This window comes from Somniosus microcephalus, chromosome 10 (assembly GCF_052327205.1).
Source record: "Somniosus microcephalus isolate GS21.2 chromosome 10, FLI_Smic_1.0, whole genome shotgun sequence".
Taxonomy (NCBI): domain Eukaryota; kingdom Metazoa; phylum Chordata; class Chondrichthyes; order Squaliformes; family Somniosidae; genus Somniosus; species Somniosus microcephalus.
Genome location: NC_140996.1, coordinates 107,021,431 through 107,033,650, shown reverse-complemented (window position 1 = coordinate 107,033,650; position 12,220 = coordinate 107,021,431). Strand labels below are relative to the sequence as shown.

The 12,220-nt window shown below is 42.2% G+C and overlaps 2 protein-coding genes across 6 annotated transcripts in view; one reads left to right on the top strand and one right to left on the bottom strand.

The window, feature by feature from the left end:
* Window positions 1-8,440, bottom strand: part of poglut2 (protein O-glucosyltransferase 2) — an 87,077-nt gene extending 78,637 nt beyond the window's left edge. For all 3 annotated transcript variants that reach the window (XM_085998678.1, XM_085998679.1, XM_085998680.1), the window contains exons 1-2: window positions 7,958-8,440; window positions 3,774-3,979 (exon numbers count right to left, since the gene is read on the bottom strand). In XM_085998678.1, the coding sequence (XP_085854804.1) occupies window positions 3,774-3,979; window positions 7,958-8,136 (385 nt within the window). In that variant the 5' untranslated portion in view covers window positions 8,137-8,440. The remainder of the gene's footprint in view (window positions 1-3,773; window positions 3,980-7,957) is intronic.
* A 70-nt stretch (window positions 8,441-8,510) lies between these two features.
* Window positions 8,511-12,220, top strand: part of LOC147111608 (basic immunoglobulin-like variable motif-containing protein) — a 54,805-nt gene continuing 51,095 nt past the window's right edge. The window contains exon 1 of one of the 3 annotated variants that reach the window (XM_085998675.1): window positions 8,511-9,026. The gene's annotated coding sequence lies outside the window, so the exon portion shown is untranslated. The remainder of the gene's footprint in view (window positions 9,027-12,220) is intronic. The other 2 variants (XM_085998677.1, XM_085998676.1) reach the window with 2 other exon arrangements.

Genomic DNA, 12,220 nt, shown 5'->3' with positions numbered 1-12,220 from the left:
GAGTATGAGTTAAGAGCAGCTTTTCCAGAGTGGTTGAAAGCAGGTAGTGGTGTCGCTCAGGTTTCATTTTCTGTGGCCACTTCTGTTCAATGATTTGGATATAGGCCTAGAGGGAGTGGTGTCAATATTTGCAAATGATACCAAAATAGGAGGTATAGTTAATTCTATAGAAGATCAAAGGAAACAGCAAATGGATATTGATAATATGAGGTAAATGAGCTAAAAGTGGCAGATGAATTCAATGTGAGGGGATGCATTTTGGTAAAAAAACATTAATTATTCACTAAATGGGAATAGGCTTGGTACTGTGGAAGAGCAGAGGGACCTGGGGTGCAGAGTCACAGAACATTAAAAGCAGCACCTCAAGTTGATAATGCTACAAAAAAAGCTAATAGAATTTTAGGTTTTATAACAGGTATAGAATATAAAAGCCTAGAGGTAATAATGAGCTTATATAAAATCTTAATAAGACCTCAGTTAGAGTAACATGTGCAGTATTGGGCTCCACACTAGAGGAAGGATATTGAGGCTTAAGAGAGAGTACAACACAGATTCACTGGGATGCCACCTGGTATGAGGAAATGCAAATACAAGAAAGACTTGAAAATTTGAGTCCTTTTCATTGTAACAATGCAGATCACGGGCTGATATAATAGAGGTGTTTCAAATTATGAAAGGATGGAACAAGGTAGCAGACATCTTCAGTAAATGGGGGGAAGGGTTGCGATCAAAAGGTCAGACATGATTAAGATGCAAGAGATTTAGAACTGAGGCAGGAGAAACTTGTTCACACAGAGTTATGAGGCTATGGAATTCACATCCAGGGTTAATGGTGAAGCAAAAACTGTCAGCATTCAAGATTAGATTGCATAGGTAGATGAAGGAAAAGGGGTTGAAGGGATATGGGAACAAGCTGGGTAGATACGATTAGAATTATTTGCTCGCGCGGAGGCTAAATGCCGATGTGAACTGGCTGTGTTGAATGGCCTGTTTCTGTGTTGTAACTTCTATGTATTTCTATGTATTAGATTGGGAGCATTGGACCATTACACATACTGGAACGAACTGCCAGTATAAAAAATACAGTAGCGCATAGAGCTTGCTCTCCCCAAAATGAAACAACAAAAAAGTGCAATGAAAGCACCTTGGGAGGTGTGCAAAACTAACTAACTAGATTTTTTTTTCTCTGCCTCTGTTGAGAAGTGTCTGTCCTCTAAAGAAATGTAATCCTCATTTTATGCTTTTCCAACACCACTTACTGTGCCTTGTCTTCTCTTAAGGCTCTACCTAGGAGGAACTTGAACCAACTGCCAGGAAGCATACAACTGTGGCCTGATAATGACTCTGCATCTGATTTTCGCTCCACTCAGCGCATCCCTATAAATGAATAGCTGACATCTGCATCACAATTATGCAGGAGATTGTAGGTGCAAACTTGCATCTCATCACTTTATGGTGTCACATATTGGATCATTGTATTGTGCCAAACTTCTGGTTTGCTGGTATTCCAACTCAAGAATCCTTTGGTTTGTCTGCACTGGAAAGAATCAACGATGTACAAAGCTTCTCCTTACACACACCTGCTAATGGTGTAAGTTTGAATCTCCCAGCTCCTTAGCTTGTACCAGAGAAACTCTTATACTCCAACCAATTCTCCTCCCCAAATTGCTGTACGTTTTGTTATTTCAGTATGAATAATAAATAAAATATATTACTGTATATAAATAAAGGATAGAATACATGGCTTTAAAATGATGACTGTGTTACATCTGAGTACCTTGGTCCAATTATCCCCTGCCTTCTAACTCTACTTCACCTGAACACTACACTTGGTCTTGACTCCCCGTGTGCAACACCACAGGAAATCAACCATAAATAATTATATGTTTACAACTGCAGTTAATACAATTCAAAGGAGCTGTGTGCTTTAATTGGCATAAATGGTGATTTAGTCACTTGCATTCTAAATAATCTACCAATTAGATATCAGCAAAAAAAAGATATATAATTAAAATCTAAAGTCGAGTAATATTCCTGTAATAGGGCTGGTATTTAGGAATACAGCATATGAAGCACACCACGACAGCACATTCTCATTCATCTGCAAATATCTCTACTCCCAGTGCAGCAAGAATGGCCCAAGGTGCATTCCCCGACACCTTTTTCCTCCCTCTATGTGGGAACGCCCCTCATTTCTGTTCAGTATTTGCCCAAGGTGACTCAATTACGATCCAGAGTTGAACATAAAAGAAGTCAAAAAGTATGAGCTTATCTGTAGCTCTTTCATGATACAATGGGCCGAATCATACCGGAAAATTAACGGCGTGTTAACGACGCAATCCATTATTAATGCGCAAATCGACCAGCAAGTTCAGAGGATTAAGAGATACGTTGTGAGTTGCGAATCTCCAGAACTTGCTCGTCGATTCACTGTTTGCTTCACACAAACGGCATCTCTCTCCATTAATGGCACAGAATTTGCGGTCAGCGGCAAAGTGACAGCACTCACCGCTGACCTCGAAGAAAGCTGCCCACAAAGATCTAGCGATTTCTCCTTTCCTGACGTTAATTTGATTCTGGTGTCAAATCTAGGGGATCTCCAGCATCCAGCAACAGTGATGTCATCAAGCAGGCTAAGCAGCCAATCACACTGAAGAATTCTCAGAGACAGCAAACCAGGAAGTAAAATGCACTTATTTATAAATTTTGCAGAGAGCAAAATAAAGAATGGGACACACACAAGGGATTAAGGTAGAAGCTGAAATATGATAAATAAATGTTAGTTTTTTTATTATATTAAAAAATATGGAATTTTTAACATAATGGAAAAAATTTACATTCCACAAATATAAAACTAGTTTTTCAGGGCCAGGGAGGTTGTTTAACAGTAATTATGACTTAGTACGCCATTAAAAACCCAGTTACATCTCATTCACAAGGCTTAACGGGTTTTTAACAGCGATATTACAGCGTAAAAGGGGAAGTTCTCATCAGTTCAGTGATTTCTCAAAGATTGTCATCTGCGGGGTCTTCAACAGCGTACCCTGTGGAGGAGCAGGGAATCACTGACAGCTACTTCTGGATTTCCTCATTTAACTGTGCATGTGCAGATGCCTTAAGTTGCTATCAGTTTCACAGGGTAATAACGGCGAACACTGACAGTTTCGCCGTCATTACAACTGCAAAATCTAGGCCATGGTTAAGAACTTGCTAGGTTTGCACATTAATTGCCGATTAAGCTTGCCACAAAGTTAAGGCTGGTGATTAAGATCGTAAGTACCCTTCTAACGGTGATAACTTTAATGCCAATGGCAATCAACCTCTCTGACCCAGAAAGGAAACAATTTAAACTGTTTAATCTCATTCCCGCACGTAAATTGTTGAGAATTTAAAAATGGCAATTTTTTATTTTTCCTATTTTTCTCCCTCTCTTAATCCAAACTTTATTTCCATCTGTTTCTGTTCCTGATTTGACTCTAATTCACCCTCTTTCTTTGTCGTTCCTGTTTCTTGCTCAATCCTTGAATCTCATTGGTTAAGGAGATAGACTGTTGATCCTGCCATTCACTAAGATCCCAGATGCCCTGTTGCCCTTGCCAAGCCGTTATCAGCTCGCACTTCCAGAAAGTTACTGTGCAAAAATTGTTTGTGCTGAAGGGTGCAGGTAAAGGTCTAATGGCGTACACCACAAGATGCCCCACTCCAGCAAGATTTGGCCCAATGTAGTTGTATACCAACATGTTACACCATTTATATAGAAAAACCACAAGTACCTTTTAAAACATATGGTGACTGACAGATATGTTCATCTTGGAATTTAACCTCAATTACCAGGCCCCTGTAGCTTGAATACATTCTGTATCTGACAAGGAAAGATCCATCCTTCCGGTCCAATACTTGTACCCAAATCCGAGTGAATTGCTCGCCAGGGGAATAAATGTTCACTGTAAATGTATTTTCACCTGGAGAAGAAGTAAAGCTGTTGGGAAAGGAGAATCATTAACACAAGTAACAATGCAAGAGTATATAACAGTGCATAGTCAGGAACACATTATGAAGGTGTCTGGTCCAATACAGGTTTTAGATAGCCACAAAGACAAATATAAAATCAAAACCACACTGCACAATATAATTCTCCTGATCTTTAAGATGTAGAATAGATTTTTTGTTAAACTTTTCATTCTGACAAATGGGCAGCATTTCATCAGGGAAGTTGATTCCACAGATGAACAGTCCACTTCTACTATTAAATAGTTGATATTATATAGAAAACAAAAAACTGGAAATTATTCCAATACAATACAGGAAACTTTGGTTTATCCGGAGGTTAACTGTCTGGAATGCTTGAGCCACCGGCAAAAATCAGGAGCCGTTTGTTAGTTTTTTTTTCTTTTTGTTGCTTTTTTTTCACCAGTCAGGCTCTGCAAGGTCTCGCTGAAGCTGTTGCTAAGCTACAGAGACGCTTGCAAGGTACGGCGACTGTTTAGAAGCAACAGGGTTTGTTGCCAGATACGGAGCTCAAAATCTCCGTATGTTTCAACATTAGCGCTGGTTTGTCCGGCAGTTTTGATGGGACGGCAACAGCTCGGTCCCGTCGGTGCCGGATATAACAAAGTTTCCTGTATTCTGAAAAAATTCTGACATCATTTACAACTATCTGAACTCCAAAATGAGAGTACTACTTGTAATCACTCCCAGAGGTTTTTTCCCATTTTGAATAATAATTTGAGGTTTGTTGCATGCAGCAGTATTTTCAGCCTTAAAAAAAAGACAAGTGGAATAACAGACACTGATGCCAGTCTGTTCAATATAGTTAATGCACAGTAATGTCCACACTATAGCATTAATCATTACAATGTAATTGCTACAAAGTTTATTGAGTGACATTCAATAGTAGATTATAGAGGAAATAATGCTATTAGTATATACAAGAATCTAATCTGGACATTCTTACATATACAATTATTAAAAGTACAGGGACAAATCCTAATAACACTTTTGTAATAGCACTAAGTAGTTTACAAATGATCTATTTTTAAATCACAAAACAATGATCCACTCATTCCCTAATAATGAAGAACTTTACGAATCCAGTTAGATTTTTGGCTAACTGTTACAGAAATAAAGAACCAATAATTTGGTGTCACTCTCACCTCGGTGCCACCACTCTCACCTCGGTGCCACCACTCTCACCTCGGTGCCAGAAGGTCGAGGTTCAAGCCCCACTCCAGGATTTGAGCATATAATCTCGGCTGACACTGCAGCACTGTTCTGAGGCTGTACTGCACTGTTGGGACATGCTGCCTTTTGGATAAGATATGAAGCCAAAGTCCTGTCTGCCCACTTAGATAAAAGATCCTATGGTTCTATTTGAAGAGCAGGGGAGCTCCGCTGGTGTCCTAGCCAATATTTATCCCCCAAACAACATAACAAAAACAGATTATCTGGTCATTATCACATCGCTGTTTGTGGGACCTTGCTGTGCGCAAATTGGCTGCCACGTTTCCCACATTACAACAGTCTCTCCACTTCAAATAGTACTTCATTGGCTGTAAAGCGCTTTGAGGCGTCCAGAGGTCATGAAAGGCGCTATATAAATGCAAGTCTTTCTTTACATCACTAAAACAGTTTAATTGGACATTAATCTGATTGCTGTTTGTTGAACCTTGCTGTCCACAAATTGGCTGCCACATTTCCCTACATTACAACAGTGACTACACTTCAAAAGTACTTAATTGGCTATGGGATGTCCAGAGGTCAAGAAAGGCACGATATAAATGCAAACTCTTTCTTTTACTTGAGAGAAGTACTGAAGGGTTGGGACTGAACCCTAGCATGAGTCACCATCTTTACAAGGAGACAGAGGAAAAATTGTGGGAGTGGGGGGTATGGAATCTACACATAAAATGGTGACAAAGATGTGGACGGTGCCCAAATGCTGGAAGACACTATTTTGGTTTAGATTTCTATTATTTTCTAATTATAATTATGGTCCTTGCCTTGTACATAAACAGAATCTAACCATTCATTCTCCTCTGCCCAGTAACATTATGTTTAGAAATACCAAATTTTGGTTGAGTTCATTCCAACATGACCTCTTGATTTATTTTTAAGCTTGAGATTTCTTCCTTTACTTTTTCAAAGCTTTCTGTCCTATCCTCTTCTTGGGTTTCCACAATGTAACCGAGAGAATGGACCATTAAAAGTGTACAAATACACATTCAAGGGTGACTCCGTCAGATGTTCCCTCTCATCCTGTGAAGAACCCCCAGTTTCTGCTCAATACCACCCCACTCATGTAGGAGATTGAAGTGCAAACCTGTACCCTTCCTGACAGGTTGTCTGACTTGCTAACTCAGTGTACACAGGAACACTAGGGTTGTAAACTTTACAGTTTTGATTAAATAAAGAAGTTTTTAAGAAATCTTGGTTAGCTACAAATCCACTACCTGATTCAAACCTAACACTGATATACATGAAGGGAATTTTGGATCTGGTGATCCCATCAGAGCTATTTTGATGTCCAGTCATCATAAGGCAAACAAAACTTCAAAGCTTTACCAGTGAGTGGAAGCTTTAATTTTCCTCAAAATAGATTGTTACCGCTTGTCAAGGGTTAATCCCAGACTATTAGTTAAAGCATATATTGGAAGAATGCACCCAAATAAGTCAATCTTCATTCTGTGGAGTGTTAATGTAATATAAATCATGATGATTACGAATCATACTACAGTATTGATTGGCCTAAATACGTATTGTTTACTGAGTTAAGACAGCATTCTAAACATTCCGGCACAAACACGATGGGCTGAATGGCCTCATTCTGTGCTGTAAATTTCTATGATTTCTAATATTAATTTATTCACGCATTGGTTTATCTTATTGCAAGTCAAAATATTTGATTTGACTTCTAAACACAGTTCTTTGACAGGATCATAGTATCTCTCACATTGGTGACTGTGAAAACAATCACATAGCTGGCTCCATTCTGAATTAGAAACCCCTATTGCTCAAAGCACTACTTTTGTACGTATTATTGTTCCTAAACCAATGTTGATATTGGCCATTATTTCAATAATTAATAGATTATTCTATCATTCATTATTAAAATACTAGAACTTATATGCACAGATTAGAAGTCATGTGTGTGTGTGAGAGATCCACAAGGAGAACTTTGAGTCAAATTATTTAGTTATGTATATGATGGTTGTTTCCAAAGTGCATTAGTGGGGCTGTGCAAAGAACTGCTGTATTTATTGAACAGTGTGTGGAACAGAAATAAACTTGCATTCACACCTGTAAGATGATTCATTGCTTTTCTTTTCAACTTTGAAGCTACCAAGATCATGGAACCGTGCTGTGCATTATGTTGAACATGGATACCATCATGTGATTTCCCACCTAGTGCCTTCCATCAGTGTCAAACAAAAGATACTTCCCCAGTGGGAGTGTAAAATCAAAGGGCAAGTTGGCTTTACACTGCTCTTGTGCATTTCAGAGGTCAATATCTCAGAGCTAATCACCTGCCCACCCTCTCAAGAGAGGAATGAAGGTTAAAGTGTACACAAGGTTTGGAACTAGGAGAAAATAGATTGAAAAAAGGAGGCAAAATTAAAAAATACAAAACATAAAAGTGCTTTCTTCACCATTGGCTTTTGTATATCAGAATAAATCTAGAAAACAGTATATAACTTTATTTTAAATATTATACATCACTTTTCAGGAAGCTTTGAATTTTCATTATCATTTTAGATTTTCGAAGGTAAAATGGGCAGGAAAAGCACTTTAGACAATTTCCCAATAACCATTAGCAGACACAATGGGCCAAATGGCCTCCTTCTGTGCTGTAAACTTCTATGATAACTTTGGTTTCCTTGAACTATCTTTGTAGGTTGCCACTGTTCAGCCTAAAAATAAATGGCTTTACAAGTAAAAATGTAAAGCATGCTTTACTTACTTGGCATTGTCTTCTGCTACAGCCTGAATATAGAAATATCGAGCTGGAAGAACTATGTTTGCATCCAGACCAGGCCCCCAAACTAAACTTCTCTTTCGACTTACTTTGGCTATACTTTCAACTGCACAGTTCGATGTTGCAATAAAAAGAAAAGTACAAAATAACCATTTTTCTGGCATAGTAAAAAAAAAAGCTGTCTTGTACGATGTAAGCAGTTAAATGCGAAAATAATTCTACGTTACTTGACCTAACTTCAGGTTTTTAATTTACGAGTCCAGACTAAAAGCAGTGGTCCGTCTGACTAAATTAATTTGTTCATTTTGACTTTATTTAAACTACACCAAATCTCAATTTTATGACCTTAACTTTCATCAATATCATATTGCCATCTACATCAGCTTAAAGTGCGAAGCCGCTAAAGCGGGACATTGCCGCCGCTGAATGACGCCGCCTGTGCGCCAGCGGCCAAAGGGCAGCTCTGATAAGACGCGGCACCGCCTTCGCCGCGCATGCGTGCGATCCTGGTGCCTGCTGGGAAACGCAGTCTTTTGTTGGCGAAGTACCGACGCCCAGGATTGAACGCAAATTCCAAATCTGCCAGCAACAGAAAGCGGGCTCAACACATTCACTGTCATTAATGTGATAGCGAAAACAGTGCTGTGGGGACTAAATTAATTATTCCCCAGAGACCCGGTGACTGCACCATACTCAGTCCGGCCTTTCAGCCTCCGGCACTGTAAACGGCCGGGCCGTTTGGTTCGTCAAAATCGCGCCGTAACTCCACCCCTTGGGCACTGCAAGCACAAGCCGGAGGGGGGGCTGGTGTTTGCTATTTACTCACTGGTACTGTATACAAACAGATTAATGCATGTAATGTTACAGTGTTACCTAATAATAATTATGTTCCTATTATGTTAGACTAAACCCCTCGATCTTCCGCTCTCATCGTAAGACATGTCTCGAGTGTTTTATTCTCTGACCCCGCGACTGGTTGCAATGGTCGCGTCGGAGAGTTGGTTGTGAGAGGAAGGAGCTGGTGGAACCGAGTCGAAACGAGCCACTGGTACAGGTAATCTCAGTCTAGATACATTTTACAGACGCGCGGCCAGCAGCAGCAGCAGCAGCGTTGGGCTCAGAGCGGATCACGGGGTTAATATTGCGAATTGTTTACTAGTTACTATACAGGTGATTTTGTTGGGGGGTGGGGGTTAATGGCAGTCGGCGGTTATTAGTTGTTCAAAAGAAATGCAAGTACAGAGTGGAGACCACAGCAACTTGCATTTATGTAGTGCTTTTAACGTAGTAAAACGTTCCAAGGTGCTTCACAGTAGCACAAGATTGGCCCTGGGAGTCCTCAATATTGACTCTGGACCCCATGAAGTCTCATGGCTTCAGGTCAAACAAGGACAAAGAAACTTCCTGCCACTTACTACCCTCTCCCTCAGCTGATGAATCAGTACTCCTCCATGTTGAACACTACTTGGAAGCAGCACTGAGGGTAACAAGGGCACAGAACGTACTCTGGGTGGGGGACTTAAATGTCCATCACCAACAGTGGCTCGGTAGCACCACAGCTGGCCGAGTCCTGAAGGACATAGTTGCCTGCAGCAGGTGGTGAGAGAACCAACACGAGGGAGAAACCTACTTGACCTCGTCCTCACCAATCTATCTGTCGCAGTTGCATCTGTCCATGACAGTAGTGGTAGCAGTGACCACCGCGCAGTCCCTGTGGAGATGAAGTTCCATCTTCACACTGAGGACACCCTCCATTGTGTTGTGTGACACTACCACCGTATTAAATGGGATAGATTCAGAACAGATCTAACTGCTCAAAGCTGGGCATTCATGAGGCGCTGTGCTCCATCAGCAGCAGCAGAATTGTATTCCACCACAATCTGTAACCTCATGGCCCAACATATCCCTCACTCCACCATTACCATCAAGACAGGGGATGAACCCTGCTGCAATGAGGAGTGCAGAAGAGCATGCCAGGAGCCGCACCAGGCAAACCTAAAAATGAGGTGCCAACCTGGTGAAGTTGCAACACAGGACAATATGCATGCTAAAAAGCGGAAGTAACATGCTATAGACAGAGCTAAGTGATCCCACAACCAACGGATCAGATCAAAGCTCTGCAGTCCTGCCACATCCAGTCGTGAATGGTGGTGGACAATTAAACAACTGACGGGAGGAGGAGGCGGCTCCATGAACATTCCTATCATAAATGATGGCGGAGTCCAGCACTCAAGTGCAAAAGTCAAGGCTGAAGTATTTGCAACCATCTTCAGCCAGAAGTGCTGAGTGGATGATCCAACTCAGCCTCCTGTGGTCCCCACCAACACCGAAACCAGTCTTCAGCCAATTCGATTCACTCCACGTGATATCAAGAAACGGCTGCATGCACTGGATACAGCAAAGGCTATGGGCTCCGACAACATCCTGGCTATCGTGCTGAAGACTTGTGCTCCAGAACTAGCTGCACCTCTAGCCAAGCTGTTCCAGTACAGCTACAACACTGGCATCTACCCAAGCATGTGGAAAACTGCTCAGGTATGTTCTGTCCACAAAAAGCAGGACAAATCCAATCCAGCCAATTACCGCCCCACCAGTCTATTCGTAGTCATTTTTTTTTTTAATTCATTGATGGGATGTGGGCGTCGCTGGCTGGCTAGGCCTGCATTTAGTGCCCATCCCTAATTGCCCTTGAGAAGATGGTGGTGAGCCGCCTTCTTGAACCGCTGCAGTCCATATGGTGTAGGTACACCCACAATGCTGTTAGGAAGGGAGTTCCAGGATTTTGGCCCAGCGACAGTGAAGGAACGGCGATACAGGTCCAAGTCAGGATGGTGTGTGGCTTGGAGGGGAACTTGTAAGTGGTGATGTTCCCATGCGTCTGCTGCCCTTGTCCTTCTAAGTGGTAGAGGTCGTGGGTTTGGAAGGTGCTGTTGAAGGAGCTTTGGCGAGTTGCTGCAGTGCATCTTGTAGATGGTACACACTGCAGCCACAGTGCGCCGGTGGTGGAGGGAGTGAATGTTGAAGGTGGTGGATGGAGTGCCAATCAAGCGGGCTGCTTTATCCTGAATGGTGTCGAGTTTCTTGAGTATTGTTGGAGCTGCACTCATCCAGGCAAGTGGAGAGTATTCCATCACACTCCTGACTTGTGCCTTGTAGATGGTGGAAAGGCTTTGGGGAGTCAGGAGGTGAGACACTCGCCGCAGAATTCCCAGCCTCTGGCCTGCTCTTGTAGCCACAGTATTTATATGGCTGGTCCAGTTCAGTTTCTGATCAATGGTAACCCCCAGGATGTTGATAGTGGGGGATTCAGCAATGGTAATGCCATTGAATGTCAAGGGGAGATGGTTAGAGTCTCGCTTGTTGGAGATGGTCATTGCCTGGCACTTGTGTGGTGCGAATGTTACTTGCCACTTGTCAGCCCAAGTCTGAATGTTGTCCAGGTCTTGCTGCATATGGACACGGACTGCGTCAGTATCTGACGAGTCTCGAATGGTGCTGAACAGTGTGCAATCATCAGCGAATATCCCCACTTCTGACCTTATGATGGAGGGAAGGTCATTGATGAAACAGCTGAAGATGGTTGGGCCTAGGACACTGCCCTGAGGAACTCCTGCAGTGATGTCATGTGATTGAGATGAATGACCTCCAACAACCACTAGGTATGATTCCAACCAATGGAGAGTTTTCCCCTTGATTCCCATTGACTTCAGTTTTGCTAGGGCTCCTTGATGCCACACTCGATCAAATGCTGCCTTGATGTCAAGGGCAGTCACTCACCTCACCTCTTGAGTTCAGCTCTTTTGTCCATGTTTGGACCAAGGCTATAATGAGGTCAGGAGCTGAGTGACCCTGGCGGAACCCAAACTGGGTGTCAGTTAGCAGGTTATTGCTGAGTAAGTGCCGTTTGATAGCACTGTCGACGACACCTTCCATCACTTTGCTGATGATTGAGAGTAGACTGATGGGACGGTAATTGGCCGGGTCGGATTTGTCCTGCTTTTTGTAGACAGGACATACTTGGGCAATTTTCCACATTGCCGGGTAGATGCCAGTGTTGTAGCTGTACTGGAACAGCTTGGCTAGGGGCGCAGCTAGTTCTGGAGCACAAGTCTTCAGTACTATTACTGGAATGTTGTCAGGGCCCATAGCCTTTGCAGTATCCAGTGTCTTCAGCCGTTTCTTGACATCACATGGAGTGAATTGAATGGGTTGAAGACTGGCATCTGTGATGCTGGGGACCTCAGGAGG